This window comes from Lissotriton helveticus, chromosome 5_1, assembly GCF_964261635.1.
Source record: "Lissotriton helveticus chromosome 5_1, aLisHel1.1, whole genome shotgun sequence".
Taxonomy (NCBI): Eukaryota; Metazoa; Chordata; class Amphibia; order Caudata; family Salamandridae; genus Lissotriton; species Lissotriton helveticus.
In genome coordinates this window covers 1,603,452,557-1,603,471,114 of record NC_136065.1, presented here as the reverse complement: position 1 = coordinate 1,603,471,114, position 18,558 = coordinate 1,603,452,557, and the positions used below count along the sequence as shown (strand labels likewise).

At 44.1% G+C, this 18,558-nt stretch overlaps 1 protein-coding gene across 2 annotated transcripts in view; it reads right to left on the bottom strand.

Moving 5' to 3' along the window:
• The window catches only part of LOC144753731 (cytosolic phospholipase A2 gamma-like), a 928,534-nt gene that overhangs the window by 118,565 nt on the left and 791,411 nt on the right, over positions 1–18,558 (bottom strand). For both annotated transcript variants that reach the window (XM_078641315.1, XM_078641316.1), the window contains exon 16: positions 14,066–14,220. In XM_078641315.1, coding sequence (XP_078497441.1) covers positions 14,066–14,220 — 155 coding nt within the window. The remainder of the gene's footprint in view (positions 1–14,065; positions 14,221–18,558) is intronic.

Here is an 18,558-nt window from a genome sequence, read left to right as displayed (position 1 = left end):
TCTTTAGCTCAGTGCGCCACCCTTGTTCAGACCCAGCTATATGCAAATCAGTTTTGACCATGTTCCTTTTGGGAACAGTTCAGCCTGAACTGCCAAGCCAGATGTTTCCTGGACCGGAAACAAGCATCCTGGGACTGGTTTCAGGCTAAAACCCCTTGCGAGCCAGGCTATCTTGAATCAAGTGGCAAAATGAGCAAGGGACCCACTTCTGGGCATATCCTGGCAAGTTAGGTCGAACAAAGCAAACACAGGGAGATGATGGACGGAGAGCTGAAACTCACCCCCAGTCACAGATCTATGTTGAATCCATCATGGTCTTTAACTCACTTCTCCCCCTAGTTCAGACCCAACTATATGCAAATTAAGTTGGACCCTGTTCCTTATGGGAACAGTCCAGTCCGAACTGCTGAGCTAGATCTTCCCTGGACCGGAAACAAGCACCCAGGGACCGGTTTAAGGGTAACCCTCTTCATCAGCCTGGCTAACTTGAATCCAACGGCATAAGGGACCCATATCTGGGCATGCCAACTTAGGGTAAACAAAGCTCTCTATACCACTGGAGTCAAGCTATCCTGGCTGATGAGGGGTGAGACCCAGAAAATGGTCCTAGGATGCTTGTTTCCAGTCCAGGGAGGACCTGGCCTGGCAGTTGAAGCTGGACTATTCACATTGCGCACAGGGTTAAAACTGATTTCCATATGGCTCCGTTCAAACTGGAATGGCATAGTGAGCAATAAAAAGATGGATTTGGATCCAGATCTCTATATTGGGGTGAATGTATAACTTTGTATTGCATTCTGTCTATCAATTATTCCTTACGCATTTGACTTGGCAGAATTGACGGGAGCTGGTGGACCCTCCAGAGAGGAGTTATGTCAGCGACAGAGAGAGTGTCCCACTCTGAGAGCCTGAGGCAGACCGTCTCTAGGCAAGAGGAGAGTGATGTCAGAGGATTCTAAAAAGTCTACTGGGATGAGGGAGTCCTATATATAATGAGGCCGGAGACCCCAAAGAATGAGCCACCAGGAGGTTGGTGGTAATCCAAAAGAATGGTAAATCCCTCCTCAGGGGAAGAAAACTAATGTGTTGAGGCTGTTTTCTAGAAGGTATTTTAGAATGTTCATAATGGTCACATTCTAATTGCTTATAGCAAGGAACAGCTGCAGGGAATTTATTTGATGAGGGCTGTCTTCCAGAAGGTTCATGTTGAGGTCATCTATGCCGGTTACTTAATGCTTATTCTGGTGATTTTTCTGGATGCTTGCATGGCGCCTGAAATCTGACCTTGCATATACATGGTAAAACATTTGTAGAAGTTATCAAGCCTTTCCTAACAAACCAGGGAACACCAGCAACACCTACCTATTATCAACAGAATGTAATATGGTCAAATGTCAGGGTACAAGACATTTGTTCATTTATAAGTGTTGGGAGGAATGATATGAGTCATGCCAGTATATTGTGATAGTCAAGAGAGATCAGCTGTGGCAGGAATCCTGACGGACACCCCTTCAAGGGCAAAGTTAGAGGTTGTGGTTAAGCGCATGAAATCATCTCTCCAATCTATATGCTAATATTGTTTTCCCTGAGATTGTCAGGTTCCAGGCGGATAGCGCCTGCCGTATCAGGTTAAAACTACAAATCCCATGATGTCTCTGGAGGAGGGGCTTGAAATCCGGCATGCTCGGCGCACAGAGGTGTGCGTGATTCTGTTTGTTCCTGTCGGCGTTCTCTGGCGGATGCGAGAGGGGCGCTTGCTGTCAGAAGCTCCATGGAATTTACCTTCGTTCCGTGCTACGGGGCTTCTTCCCTGGCCCTTGATTTCCCCGGACCTCACTGACATTTCCTGCTTTGTGGGTGAGTGACCGGGAGGTTCAATTTGGAATTTGTGATTTAGTAGAGCGGAGTGCTGTGGTGTGGACGGCCACGCATTACCTTTTCTACTCTTTTGAATGTGTTGGAGCGACGAGCTCCATCGCTGCTGGATAAGACGCCTGTCTTATAGAGCAGAGTGCTATGGTGAGACTAACCACGCATTACCGTGTCTAGCGGAACTCCTGATACTAATTTTCATCGTGATTCTTATAAGAGCGGAATGTTGTGTTGATGGTAACCACGCATTACCGTGTCTATTGGACTATTGCAGAAACATTTAATTTTGTGTTATCATAGAGCGGAGTGCTGTGGTGAGACTAACCACGCATTACAATGTCTATTGGATTATTGCAGAAACATTTCATTTCGTGTTATCATAGAGCAGAGTGCTGTATTGAGACTAACTACGCATTACCGTTTCTAGTGGATTCTTGAACTATAAGCTTCATGTTTATCATTGTCCTCTTTACTTTCAGCTAGATTCATCACTGTCCCGTTTTGCGAGTCCTTAATAGCGATTATTAAGGAATCGCTATTAAGGACTTGCAAAACGGGATTCATGTAGAAATCGCAAAAGAAAATTGCGATTCCTACAGCTTCCTTATTTGCGATTAGCCTAAGGCCCATAGGAATGAATGGGGAGTTATTCCTTATTAACTCCCCAATGGGGAGTTATTCCTTATTAATTCCTTAATTCCTTAATTCCTTATAACTCCCCATTCATTCCTATGGGCCTAAGGCCCATAGGAATGAATGGGGAGTTATTCCTTATTTGCGATTAGCAATTTGCTAATCGCAAATAAGGATGCGATTTCAAGGGTGCAGGGGTGTCCAAAGGACACCCTGTAGCACCCCTGAAATGCAAATGTACACATGTGTTGCGCACACACATGTCCAAAGGACATGTGTGTGTGTAACATGCAACTTAGAAAAATGCACTGAAGTGCATTTTTCTAAGTTTTCGCTATTTACCACGAAGTTACAATTCGTGGTAAATAACGGCCAAAAATTGCGAATTCGCAAATTAAAAATGGTTAATGAATTGCATTTAAGGAATCTCAAATAGAGATTTCTTAAATGCAATTCCACGCAAAAATGCGAATTCTATAATAGCGATTTTCGCATTTGGGATGATGAATCCCAAATGCAAAAATTGCGCTCGCAAAGGGCCAGATTCTCAGAATCCGGCCCTTTGCGAGCCGATTTTACGTTGATGAATCTAGCTGTTTATTCCTTGAACTGCATTCGGGATCCTTGGTGATGTTACACACTATATTTTTCTCTGCCTATGTTAATGTTATGTTATGTTAATGTGGATCATTTCGTAGTGGTCTACATAGATGATATTCTTATCTATTCTGTCACAGAGGACACACATACAGACCAAGTATGCTTAGTACTGCAGAAGTTGAGAGAGAATGACTTGTTTTGTAAATTGAGCAAATGCGAGTTTGGAGTGAGAGAGGTGGAATTCTTGGGAGTAATGCTTTATCCCGAGGAGTTGCACATGGCCGAACACAAGGTACAAGCAGTACAAGAATGGCCAACTCCAAAAAATGTGAAGGAGGTTCAAGGATTTCTTGGTTTTGCGAATTACTATTGCAGATTCATTATGCAATTTTCTCAAATAGCCCTTCCCATTACAAGATTGCTCAGGAAAGGTGTCCCTTTCCACTGGACTGATGAAGCTGGAGAAGCTTTTCTGTTTTTGAAAAAGGCATTCACTATGGCTCCTGTGCTTGCACTACCAAAACTTGAGAACTCCTTCATTGTGGAGGCTGATGCCTCAGAGGAGGATATTGGTGCCATCCTCTCACAAAGAGATCACTGCACAGGGCAGTTGCATCCGGTAGCATATCTGTCAAAGAAACTAAACCCAGCTGAGAGAAACTACACTATTGTGGAAAAAGAACTATTGGCAATTAAAAAGGTGTTTCAGGAGTGGAGACATTACTTGTGAGGGGCCCGTAATACCATCACGGTGTATACCGATCATAGAAACCTGCAGTATATGAAAACAGCGCGGCATCTCTCACAACGACAGATGCAGTGGATGTTGGTTTTCGCAGAATATGAGTTTATTGTTACCTTTCGACCAGGAACAGAAAACAGGAAGGCCGATGCTCTGTCCCGTCAAGAAACAAGTGATGTCACGAACTGTCTTGAGAAAGAGGCTTTTGTCGATCCCACAAAGGTGATTTGTGCCATCCGGGTGGAAAACTTTTTGGATGAAGTGAAGAACTACCAGCCTGTTGCTGAGTGGGAGAAGTGGGCAGATCTGGAAGTCGGGCGAACAGTGAGACAGGGGTTGCCATTCCATCAGGACCGATTGTAACTACCCACCTCTGCCCTCCAAAAGAAAGCATTTCTCTGGTGTCATGAATCTCCGCTGGCAGGTCATCCAGGAATACGTAAGTCTATCCAACTAGTGCAGAGGCATTTCTGGTGGAAGAAGTTAGTCCAAGACGTTTCTTTATGGGTGACCCAATGTGTGGATTGCGCGAGGGCAAAGGGAGATAACACGAAGAAAAATGGGAAACTTATGCCCATGCCCACTCCAGAGCAGCCTTGGCAGAACCATCAGTTTGGACTTTATAACAGGATTGCCCAGAGATCAGGGCTATTCAGCCATTCTGGTGGTGGTAGACAGTATGACCAAGATGGGTAATTTCATTCCCTGTCAGAATTTGCAGACAGCAGGACAAACAGCACAGCTGCTAATGAATAACATTATTCGACTCCAAGGAGTGCCCCAAGTGATTGTGTCCGATAGGGGGCCACAATTCATAGCACGTTTTTGGAAAATGTGGTGCAAGGCCCTACAGATCGATTCCACTTTGTCAAAGAGCTTTCACCCGCAAACAGATGGCCAGACAGAGAGGTAAAATCAAACCTTGAAAAAATACCTCCGATGCTATGCTAAGGATGCGCAATACTTATGGGTTTCTCTTTTGTGGGTGACAGAACCAGCATACAACAACGCTTGGCATTGTTCTACTGGAGTGTCTCCTTTTAAGGTTAACTTTGGCTATGATGCCAGAACATTACCGATAGACATTCCAAGCGACCTGTCTGATCAACCTGCGGTCCGAGCTCACATGCGGACCCTACGAGCTATTCAGAAAAAAGCAAGGAAACATCTGATCCAAGCCAAACGTACCTATAAAATATGGGAAGACCGCCATAGAAATGAGGGACCCGCTTACCAAGTAGGCGATCGGGTATGGTTGTCTACGAAGAACATTCAGTTCAAGTTACGCAGCGTGTTCCATCCCCGTTATATTGGGCCGTACACTGTGGTCAGACAAATCAATCCTGTTGCATACTTCTTGAAGTTGCCTGGCAGCCATAGGATCCATCCGGTTTTCAATTGCAGTTTACTGAAACCAGCGGCAAAGGCCAGATGGCGGGCACCTCCTCCTGTGGCTGTTTCTGGGGGCCTTGTATATGAAGTCAGGAGCATCCTGGATTCCAAGTTTCGTTTTGGCAAGTTATGGTACCTCGTGTCTTGGAAGGGATGTTCGGCAGAAGACGACTCCTGGGAACCTTGTCAGAACGTGCATGCTCTGAGAGCGGTCCGCTCTTTCCATCTGCGGTTCCCTGCCAAGCCTGGGCCTGGGAGGCGCTAGGAGGGAGGATATACTGTCAGGTTCCAGGCAGATAGCGCCTGCCGTACCAGGTTAAAACTACAAATCCCATGATGTCTCGGGAGGAGAGGATTCAAATCTGGCATGCTCGGCGCGCACAGGTGTGCGTGATTCTGTTGGTTCCTGTCTTCGTTCTCTGGCGGATACGAGATGGGCGCTTGCTGTCGGAAGCTCCACGGAATTTACCTTCGTTCCGTGCTACGGAGCTTCTTCCCTGGCCTTTGATTTCCCCGGACCTCGCCGACATTTCCTGCTTTGTGGGTGAGTGACCGGTAGGTTCAATTTGGAATTTGTGATTTAGTAGAGCGGAGTGCTGTGGTGCGGACCGCCACGCCTTACCGTTTCTACTCTTTTGAATATGTTGAAGCAACGAGCTCCATCGCTACTGGTTAAGATGCCTGTCTTATAGAACGGAGTGCTGTGGTGAGACTAACCACGCATTACCGTGTCTAGCGGAACTCCTGATACTAATTTGCATCATGATTCTTATAAGAGCAGAATGTTGTGGTGATGGTAACCACGCATTACTGTGTCTATTGGATTATTGCAGAAACATTTTGTTTTGTGTCACTATAGAGCGGAGTGCTGTGGTTAGACTAACCACACATTACCGTGTCTATTGGATTATTTCAGAAACATTTAATTTCGTGTTATCATAGAGCGGAGTGCTGTGGTGAGACTAACTATGCATTACGGTTTCTAGTCGATTCTGGAACTATAAGCTTTTTGTTTATCTTTGTACTCTTTACTTTATTCCTTGAACTACATTCGGGATCCTTGGTGATGTTACACCCTATATTTTTGCACTGCCTTTGTTAATGTTATGTTATGTTAATGTTAGTGGGTATTTATAAAGCGCACTTACACCGGGTGGCTTCATGGCGCTGACCAGCTGACTGCCTTTCATGCATATGAAATGATAGGAGTCCCTATTTGATTTTGGCATCTGGGAATTATCAAGCATTCTACCTGTGACTTTATTACCTATGGTGTCCTATGAACGTCATAAGTTGAAAGTGAATGTATTGTTTGAACCTGGTATGTTTGGGAGTTAAAATATCATACACAGTAAGTAAAGGTCTAATTTACTTAATTAATGAACGTATTTGTGTTTTGTTGACTATATACACGGAGGGGAAGCTTTTCATATATTGATGCTATAGGAGGAAGTCTGGTCAGACACCAAGGTATATATATAAGGTTTAGCGAGAATATATGAGAGTAGGATATTCTTATGTGTTATTTCATTGTGTTTATATTTTGTCTTACAGGATCCCTTTCCCCGCTGTTCCCTTCCTCTCCTTCCCTCGGCTGATCGCCCTAATACTCTGTATATGTGCTCAGAGTTGGGGATGTCAGGAGGTGGTCCCTTTATTTCTTTAACTGGATCCTGAGGAGTTGATCTCAGATAAGAGATCCCTTACAGAGATAGTTTAGAGTCCAGATTATGGTGAACTTCGTACTCTTGTTGGCCATTAACCAGAAGGGGTGGGGTTGGGGTATCTTTTCATGCGGCGGGGGTGTTATGGCTTCATCAGTGAAATGTGTAACACTGGGGGGATAGTGTATTCAGGGGAAGCTGTACCTTGACGGTGACTGTATTAATTATCTTGATAATGTTGTAAGGACTTATAAACTGTGGTCGTAGTTTCCTTGGGCCTTCTAGTTGCATGTTTCATGTTGATAACCATACCCCATCTCCTTCCTTTTATGTAGGTTCTGGGGTTCTATGCTTGTTAGCTTGTGCCTTCTTGACCAATTTGGCTTTTGTTAAACTTGTCCTAGTGTATTTTTTAATCTAAATCAGTTGTTGTAATATTTCTGTGACTGAAGGTAGCATAGAAGAAACTCATGATATATCAATGGGAAAGACCCGAGTATGTTGTCCTGACATGAAGAGGAAGTGAATTCAGCTAGGGATTGAGACCTGATCCCATTGTCCTGTGTACGTGGATAGTAAGCAACTTAGAGTAGTTTCCTGGGATTTGTTGACCCCTTCAGTTTGCCCGTCAGTGTGTGGATGGAAGGCAGATGACAAGGCTAACTCTATCTCACAGGTTTTTCTCCAAAATTTAGATGTAAAATGAAACTGAGAGGATTTTAGTCGGTAGACAATGCAGTCTTTTGATATGATCAATAAATAGTTGACTAAATTCTGTGGCAGTGGGTTTCTTTTTGATATGGATGAAGTGTGCAATTTTTTATATTGACTATTAAAATGGTAGTGAAGGTATTGCTTGCTAGAAGGTTAGTAATAAAATCCACACTAATGGTGAGCCAAGGAACATCAGTTATATGCAGAGGCTGTTTTAGGCCGGCAGGTGCAGTGGCAGTGTTCTTGTTTCATGCACATGTTGGGTAACCAGATGAGTGTTATTGTATATCCTTCGCATGTTTTTCCACCGGAAGATGTTTTGTCAATTCCTTAGAGTTTTTGTATACCTGGGTGTCATGCTAATGCTGTGTTGTGATTCCAGTGTATTACCTGATGTCTTAATTCTGTAGTAGGATCTACAGTTTCTGAGCATGAAGGAACAGCTTGTCTGTGATAGTATGGTTAGGTGTTTTGATCCATTCTTTGGCCCATAGTTTTTTATATTTTTTGTGTAAGGCCACCATAAAGGTTTCACCCTCGTTGACTGTGACTATCTTTTCTGGTGGAATCATAGTAGCGGAGACTGATGTGGAATGGGAAGAGTGAGCCTACCCCAGTATTGCAGGGTTGCAGGAACCGAAAAATTCCGGTATTATAAATATATTTTTTTACAAAATATTTTTTTCACATATTACATATCCACTGGTTGGACACGCCTTAGCGAGCGCGGACCACCAGGGATATTCACTTTTATGGTCCTGAAGAAAGCTGCATTAAATAATCCCAGACAGCTGAAACATGTCGACCTAACTCTTAACGGATATAAGTGGTCAAGAATATTATCACTACTAATATCGAACACACTGTTTTTTAATAATATCAGTTGACCACCAAATAAAGTTGTTTTTGGTACAACTGGTATTTTTTAATCCTCACTATCACTTGCACAGAACACATACCTATAAAAACAAACAACTTTTTTTCACAATAACCTGCTCCGCTGTAAATCAGGCGTTGAAGCACACTGGAGGGACATTCGGTTCCTCCTGTGGGACCCCCATGATGAAGCATGTCACCACTAGGGTGAGTGAGGGTTCTTTCTAACCAAATATGAGTTATTGTTTATACTCTCTTTGTATGTGTTTCACTCTCTTCTCCATTTCCTGTTCCAAACCTTCCTCGTCACAATTGCTGTGAGGCTGTCTCTTTTTTGGTGTCTTGGGCGTTATTTCTTTGACCACAGCACCGACAAGTCACTCTTTAGTTGTTTTTTGCATTTATTATTGGGGATATAGGAGTGACCTCTTGTTTATCCTCACTCTCCTGTTGTTGATATATAGCCATATGAGGGTGCCATCTGGATCACTTAAACCTGAGAGATATATAGACCATGGAAAATAAATATCGGAAATAGAATGACTGTTGTATGTTTACCATACAAATATTTAATTACTTTAGCATTACCAATATGAGGATCAATTTAACAATCATTTTAGCAACCTATTTTCCCTGTCTACTCACCTGTACATGAACCACTGAAATCTGTGTTGGTTCATATTTTTCATAAAATAAGTCAAAATAAAACTCTAAACATGCTCTAATCCGCATATAAGTGTAAGGCCCTCATTACAAGCCAGGTAGAGTGGAATTACCATGTGGAATTCCACTGGGCCAGAGTTCCTATACATGGTTGGAACAGGAACATCGACCTAATTTTACTGGCTGGGAGAGTTGACTAATAAAACCAGTTGAGGCTATAGCTGCAACAGCAGCTAAGTCTATGTACCTTCTCTGCTAAGTTTGTTTGCTCCCCCATGCCAGCACACCTTTTTATTTTCTCTTCTCTAGTCCCTCAAGGGCCTCCTTGCACTTATTCTCAGCACCTACCCCCACCTGTGACAGTTGCCACCTGCTCAGGGCCTTAAACCCTATGGAATTAGGTACTCATTGCAGTTCTTACAGTCAGGATGACTGTGTCTGAAGAGTCATTCCCCATTCCATGGGGTTTCACTCATAAATGCAGGGCCCTGCCTGGGTGTTACCGCATGTTACCCAGTAATTACCAGTAGAGAGGTTGCACGCCATCAGTACTGTGGAGGTCATAGTGAGGACGTAACTATGTTATAAGCCAAATAATTAGCAACTGATATGTTGAAGTGATTCAATGCTCGTGTAAATAGGGTCAGTGTGTTTGTGTATTGTTTTTTATCATATATGATCTTCAATGTACACTATTTACATATCAATAGTGGATTACCACCATTGGAGGAGCATCACATTTAGAGTGAAATAAAATCTGTGCTATGGACGTTTTGACAATCTCATATTTGAAATATGATAACAGCTGTGGTGTTTTAAGTGAAAGTTTGTTGTGATAGCATTTGTGCGTTTAGTGTAAATATCAATTTGTGTAAGGAAACAGGCTTTTTGCAGGTGTCTCCACACTTTCTGTCCCCATTTGGACTACTAGCTGCCAGTTTTTCGACTTTGAGAGTGCACTGAGGGTTGCTGTCCAGACCTCAGCACAATTGCTCTGACCCATTGTGAAAAATATGTCGAATTGAATACCCCATTAGCAACTGCTGACTTACTAATGAGTCCCTAGTATATGGTACCAGCTTATGTAGGGCATGTAAAGCAGAGTGTCCACCCAGGGCAGCAACACTGTTTGTGCCACCCTGTATGTGCTGGGGATGCAGGCAGAAAGATGCTCCCAGCCTACCACTGCAGATTCGAAAGGCAGTGCTTGCACTGCAACTTGGACTTCACCATTACAATTATTGGCAAACTCACCCCTTTCCTTAACAGTATACGTAAGTCTCCTTTAAGTCAGGCGTATAGAGCCCTTTGTCAGGAAGCTGGATATTAGACATATAAATGTATATATGTCTTAGCAGCAGGCTGCAGGCTGGGATTGCAGGCTGGGATCCCAGCATGGCTATCGTCTGAACTGGACTACTTACTGGGTACTGAAAGGTATCAAATTAATTGTGGCATTAAATCCCACTTGATGCCAAAGTCAAGATTTATGTCATTTTTAAAATTAAGGAACTTTAGAAAGTTGGCACTTGGTCCCAGCTAGTCCAGTGACCTCACAAATGCATACACTGAGATAGCTTTATGCCCGCCTAGGGAGATGTGTGAATGACTCACAGGCTCAGGAACAAAGACAGTTGCCACAGAATGAGGTGTGACTGCCTGTGACAACACTCCAGAGTAGGATGCCTTTCATTCCTGTAGACTAGTTGGAGACAGGGAGAGAAAAGGAAACCCTGTCCCCAAATCGGGTTTTCCACAGGAGTGTAGCCCTTAAGTAGCCATACCTTCAGAGTGGACTACCAAGCTACTCACAGTCGATGAAGAGTTCAGACATTTTGAGAGTGGCAAAAATATTGCACTCTGGAATTCCCAATACCGTACATTGCTGGAGCTTTGTCACCAAAGAGGAGGGGACCAACTAGCTCTTGCCTAGTAACCATGTTGTCCCCTAAGTGCATCTTCACAGTATATGATGCCCCCTGACCCCCTGGTACCCTGAACTTTAGATCTCTGTGCATCTGGAGAGAGGACTAAGAGAGAAGTGTCCTGTTGACGTTGTACAAAGAGAGGTTACATCATTGCAAGGACTGCCCCTGCTGAACTTTGAGCTAGTGAGAACAAAGCACTGCCTCCAAGGGTCAGTTGGCTGGCCTTGCTGGAACAGAAACAGTGACATCAAAGCTGAGGAACCCCAACCCGTCAAAGCAGTAACCATTCCTGAGGGAATGCCACTGATTGCTGCCAGACATGTCAGGAAACTAATTTGAAATAGCCAAAGGTTGCACCCATGAGTGCTATCAGAGAGCAGATTCATCACTCAAGAGGGACACTAGATCCCACCAAGGATATTTGCTGTGACCGAAGTGTCACATAAATGGAATCCCCTCCGCAGTTGGTCTTCTATTATCACACACAGGCTGTCATGGACCCCACTTTCCATTTTCAAAGTTGCCTCAACCCACCCGTGTACCAAGGGATCCACCGCACTTCACCTCTGTTCACCACAGAGCTCCAAGAGCATCATTGAGCATCTTTCTGCCTGCATCCCCAGCATCAGGACCACTCTATTGTAGTCTATAGCGAACGTTTCATAAAGGCTGGAAGTGGACTTGAAAAGGCTCAGTGGACAGATAACTGTCCAAAGTAACCTTAATGAAATCTTAGAACTATGCCCTGTCGGATTTGGTTGCCCAACCAAGGCTGGAGTTGGAGTCGCCAAAATAACTGTTTCATACTATTCAAATGTTTTCAAAGTTTTTGTTAACCAGTGCCTGTTTGCCGTTTCATTCAAAAGTATGTATTCCTTCTAAAATTTGAATCTCCTGAACCCTTCGGAGGATTTTGATGATCAAGGAATCTAAAAATTTATAAAAATATGCTCTATTTTTTATAAATTATTGTTGTCTCTTTCTTGTTGTGTGACTTTCTTATTCCGCTGTTTGATGCTGTTAAATGCTTTACACACTGTTCCTTTGTTTAGCCTTGCTGCTTGAAGCCACAGCTACCCAGGCTTGAGCTTAAGGTTTACAAACAAGCCCGACTATGCCCATGGCAGGTTTTGTGAGTGTATTCCATGATAAGGCCTTACAACCATATTATATAATACACCCCGATCCTTACATTGTGTCTACTTATATTTTGTGACTGATTGTGTTTTGTATTGTAACTTTTCATCTTTTATACAGCCTTATGAAAAAAGAATTCTATTTAATATGTGAAACGTCTTTTGACTGTTGAGTTAAGGAACTATTGATATCTAAATGAGCAATAACAAATATGAAATGTTTCAGATGAATAGGTAGGAAATAAAGTTCTTTATATCAATCAAGATCCAGGATAAACATTCATATCTTGTTTACTATATTTCGAAGTTTCACTACATCCACATATCTTACTAGTGATGGATTTAAGAATGAAATATGTTACCACTAGTTTTTAAGGTCAGTCTAGTTTCCCCAACGTATCAAGTATCTGCTTTAGTAACAAATTCCTCTTGAAAAACATAATAGCTTACCTGTCACAGAAGTGTCCTCAAATAGTGAAATTTAGTTTGCTTTTCTTCTCCATTCTCATCCAGTCACCTCATTACTATTGCATCAAATAGCAATTTACTGAAACTGCTGATTTACTGCCAATGTAAAAAGTGTATCAATTGTATTTCCGTAATTTTCTCTGATAAGATTTTCCTGCCACTATTGAAAGATTAATTCAGATACCTCCCTAATATGGATGAAGATTTCCCATACACATTTATACTTTCTTCTTTCACTTGTAACATAAGTGGCAAGAAATGTTGGTGTTATCAATAGTGTGTTTCCAATGCTTGTATGGTCACCACCTTCAGCCTTGGCAATACTAGTGCCTGCATTTTGTGAGAATGAAACGAGTCTAAGGGGCATATTATCAAGGGGGTTTATCTCCGCTTTTTTGGCTTTAAAAGCCAAGAAAGCGGAGATAAAATTATCTCCCTATTACCTAGCTGTTGCTAACACCAGTTAGCGACAGCTAGTAGGAGATAGCGACCATCTTGGGCCCCACTTTGCATGTCAGTGATATTTATCACTAATGACATGCAAAGTGGGCGTGCCAAGATGTTAGCGACTGGAAACAGTCGCTTACATCGCTATCTCCTATTACCAACTTAAGCGCGAATATCTCCAAAAACGAACACCTGCCCTGAGCAGTTCTTAGCCATGTTATCCAATGGTAGGTGGATAACATGGCTAAGAGCATTAGCTCGGTAATGCATGAATATCGCTGACTTTTCAGCGATATTCATGCATTGCGGTTGTTTTTTATCGCATTTGCGATAAACCTTGATAATAGCAAGGTTTATCTGCGATAATTTCTGACGATGCTTAGCGTTAAAAAATTCGTTGCTAAGCATCGTTAGCGATAAATATCGCTTAACGTTGGTAATATGCCCCTAAATTCGATGTCAAAAGGTGTTTTCCAAGGCAAAATGGTAAAAATCTGCTTAGTGGTATGCTATTCAGATCTCTGTGGCAGCCATCACTATTATTAATGCATTCTGGCTAACCCAGAGGCATTCCTCAGATCAAAAACATACCTGACTTTACATGACCCAAAATGATACACTCTTCTTATTTATACACCCAGCATACAAATAGAAAATACTTTGAATTAGTGGCAAATATATCAATGTAGAAAAGCACAGCGAAAAAGTCATTAAAAAATTCATTCATCACAAACCCAGTAACACATGTGCATATCTAAGCATAAACTGCGTCTCTTAAACTGTTTGTATATACCAATGCATTTTCGAAGAATATATATAAAAGCACACACACACACACACGCGCGCGCTCTCTCTCTCTCTCTCTCTTTCTTTCTCTCTCTCTCATCATCCTTCTTCAAACCTAATACGTGAATTCAATGTCAACTTTACCTCAAAGGGGTCGCCGGAACTACAATCAAAGGAGAGAATCAAATCCACTTTCCTTTCAGGACGAAGAACCAAAGGATAACCTGAGTTTATTGCCAGCCCAGCATCGATCAAGTTGATGAACTTCCTTTCTGCAACCTCCTTAGGGATTGGATTCTCTGGAAAATAAATGCATAAGATATCATCTTTGTCATTTGCAAAACTTGCATTTAAAATTCATTAATGCAAAAAAAGATGTAGCTTGAACTGCTATCCATCATGTTTTGAACCTTTTTAGAGCTAATTTTGATCAATTATATATTTCATTAGTATTGGTAGAATTACTGATGGAACATCACACATAAAACTGACTTCAAATTCGTCTTACTAACATGGATTGCCGTACTTCTTTCATTTACCTTGATTATACATTGGTTTAAGTAAAGGGTATAGGAAAAAAGTTAAAAGTTATTTTAATAGTGTCTAGATTGTTCCTAAACGATGTTTAAAACAAATAGAGGAGGAACTGCTATGGAAAAAAAAGAATTCAGAAGATATTCCAATAGTCATTATTCAAGTGCCCCCTCCCAGTCCTTCCAGAACCCCATCACATGCATAAATGGGTGGTATTTCTCCCTGAGAGAGGTGACTGACAACCCTTCCAGTAGGTGAATATTTGGTATGTTAAAGTTTAAAGGCACTAGTTCATAAATATTATATATTGTATTATAAAATACATGTTAAAGGGAATCAGTTGGAACATTAATAATATCAAAGTAAAACGGAATAAAGTGCCTGTTAATTAAATTTAAGGTACTAACAGCCTCCTGTCTTTCAAGATATATAAAAAAATTGGCCCAGGAGGCATGGCCAAGCTGCAGGTGGAGTGAGAAGTGCCTTGTGGTTTCTCGGCTCCCCTGCAGCCAGCCTCTATTTAGGCAATCGATCCTGATTTATTGTTTTTGGGCCCACTTTGATCTTCACAACACTGTGGGCTGTGATGGGAGTGCCCGATTCAGCTTCTGTGCCAGCGTAAATGGATCCGACGTCCTAGACCGGGGCTGTCACTGCAGCTGAAGGCACCATCTTGTTGTCCCTTAGCACCCACGACGGTCCCACCTTCTGCACTCCTGGCGTTTCCCCCTGGTGGGGTGGCAGCAGATAGGAAGACTCGACCCGCACTCGCCCTCCCCCGTGCGGCTATGGAACAGGCTGAGGTACGGGCCTGAGCTGCCTCACCACTTTAAGACTTTTTCCAGTGTTGGTGGACTGACTTGGAGGCCTCTGGAGTTGCGCCCTGCCAGGCACCCCATTGAGGCGACGCACTGCTGGCTGATTTGACCCCTGAATTGTCCCCTGGTAGGCTAAGGGGGGAGGGGGGCACTGTGAATCTGTACAAAGTGACGGACAAGGGTTATCACCTGGATAGGCTCTCTTCTGGGTCTCCCGGGCTGCTGCGGGCCTGCAGCGGACCAAAGCTCCTTCCAGAATGCAGCACTGTGATATGACTGGCTGACCACACCGACCCGACATTCAGGGGTGCCTTCAGTGGCAGGATTTTCTGCCCCTTCCTTCAGTGCTGACCCTGCAATGTAAATGAAGACCTGCTCTGGTTGCTGGCGGTTGACGGTGGCCCCTCTCCATGGCCCTAGCTGTTGGTGCCTGAAGTATGGGCCCCTGATCAGCCCTGAGCTGCTGCCTGCATCAGATGTGTGTCATGGAAAAAAAGACTCAGAGGTAGAGGTAAGGGTGATCTGCTATGAGGCCGCACAGCTTGGTCCTTTTCCCCACCCCTCTATAACAGTGCTGACCTGAGCTTGTCTACGGGGGTCAGGTTGTGGCCCCTTTGCCTCCCCGGGTACGGCCTCTATATATGCCCCCAGTTTGGCTCCCTTCTCCTCTTCTTGCAGGCTCCCTCCCCGTCGGCTGAGCCCCGGTACCACCACAGCCTAGGCAGTCCTCCTAGGGGCATCCTCTCCTCACAACTACACACACTCTGGTCTGGGCATCAGCGTAGGGGCTCTGCCCGATCCCTCATTGTCAAATCTTTATGGGGGGATTGGTCCACTCCCAAGTTACACGGACCCTCTAACCTTGGGGACCTCCCAGACTTTATCTTGTGCCTTAAGTGACCCACTCTATGGAGCACGTGCCCCGGAAGGTGCTGAAGGCTCCTGTGGTGCCCTTTTTACCTGAAGGAGACTCCCCTGGACTGCTTGACCTGGGGGGTGCCCAATGGCTCTATCTTAGCCCCCCCTTTTAATGCCTGCCAATGTGCTGCAAAAGCCCCTCACTGGTTGCATACTGACTTCTCCTGGGGCCCTCACTGAGCCAGCCACACACCAAGGCATTGTCACTCTTCTATGCATCAGCTTATTTCTGTCACGCACCAGCGGTCGTCTGCTACTGGCCCACACTCGTGGAGACCCCCACTTGGCTATGCATTGTACCAAGGGTGGTAGGGACAACTTGGCCGCCTCTGCCAAAGACAATCCTGTAGCTTCTCAGTGGCTTAAATCCAACCCTACTACACCTGCTACCACAGATCCTTCGAAAACAACGGCTGCAGGTGACTCTGCAATGGCCCCCTCACACAGGCCTACATGAATGCTTTCTTACATGAAATAAGAACAGGGATTGGTTCCCTTAAAGCTGAATTTAAAGCCTGCCTCCACGATCTTTATCTGGTTGTTGCTGAGATTAGGGGTCGGTGTCGATAATCTCGAATACTCCGCAGACTCCCGATCTGAAGGCCACCAGAACTTATGGCACAAAATGGCAGCCCTTGAAGACCAACACATCGACCTTCAACTGAAGCAAGAAGACTTAGAAAACAGAAGCAGAAGAAATAACCTCCGCATTAGGGGGTCCCCGTGGAGCTGAGGGTTCCAATATCATGACATTCACAGCTAAACTACTCCAGTCAATTAGAGGTGATGATGGTGCAACCCCACCGACTTTGGACAGGGCCCATCAGGTTTTTTCAGTCCAGGGTCACCCAGATTTCATTCCTGACGTACTCACATGAGTCCATTTCTTCACCGAAAAGCAGTTCATCTTATAGAAAGTGCGTGGCACAGCGGACCTGGTCTACAATAGCTATCCCATCCAGATCTTCCAAGATATTGCCACAGTAAAAATCCGCATGAGTAGAGACTTTAAACTGGTTACTGAAAAACTCTGAGACCTCAACATCAAATATCAATGGGGCCACCCCTTTGCTTTGAGTATCAACTGGGAAGGCATACGCTGGATGCTTCACTCCCTACGGGATGCAAAACAACTCCTGCTCCTCCTGACATCGCCAAGGGATACCAGCCCTCCCCCTGCCCTGGCCACTCCCAGAGAAACTTTATAACCTGAATGCTCTACGGTGCCTCCCCCCAAGTACAGAGCACGCACCAAAGAGCAAGCATCCTCCCAAACTAAACAGGACATTATTTAACACCATCATACCATGGATGGGACTCACTCCCCAGCTCGATCCCTTGTGGCCTCTGAATAGCAGACATTCCACACTGTCACACTGTCATTGATTTTAACATGCATCAATCCTTTGACCCACTCGGGTGTGAGGTCAACCTGGCTTCTGCACCTGGAATAGGACCAGTGAGCAAGACACTCCTCCAGTATCATTTGCTCCCAAGCCAGTTTTCTTCCACTGCTTCTTCTCAGGTAACATGCCTTTCCAACTTAAATAAGGCCTTGCTGTGGTGACACCATGACTGCCAGAGCGAGCCCACAGATAAGGCTCTTCTTTGGCCCAATTGATCACTGGCTGTGGCGCTTGGAGACCAGCTTATTTGTACCACACCCTGAGTTTATTTTGTCCCTTTGATGAGTAACTTCTTCAGAATGGTCCTTGTTCAGATGAATGGGCTGTTTCGGGACATTAACAGAACTTGCAGGCCCTGTTGGCCATCTTTTGTTTATGTTACCTCACCCCAATGTCCTCCCTCTTCTTCCTTCGCCACGGAGGGTTTGGACTGAGGTTGGAGGCACCCTGAGTACTCCCCCCTATTTACCCTGCATTAGCGGAACCTCCCCATTCGCTACGAGATATGCTATTCTCCCTACATGTTGCCATCTGCTCCCACTTTGACCCACTCTCTTCTAGTGTGGCGTAGCTTTTTTGGCACATTATGTCTGGACACTGAGATCCCCTTTCTTGATGCCTAATATGACAACAGTAGTTGTCCCCCACTCTCACCCTATGTTTGCATTTGATCCCCCCTACCTTCCAGTATGGCTGAGATACCTCATATGAAATTCCTCTCTCTCAACGTTAAAGGGCTTAACTCCCCTACTAAAAGATGCCAGATTTGGCGCTACCTGACCCTGACATCATTGTTTTACAAGAAACCCACCTCTCACCCTCTCACCCTCTGACATGCCTCAAATGGCCCGCCCAAAATATCCATATCAATAATGAGCTGCTTCTTTATCTAAAATTGCTGGATTTGCAATACTTTGTAAAGCTAGATTCGGTTCTGGGGTTTCGCAGGTGGTGCGGGATG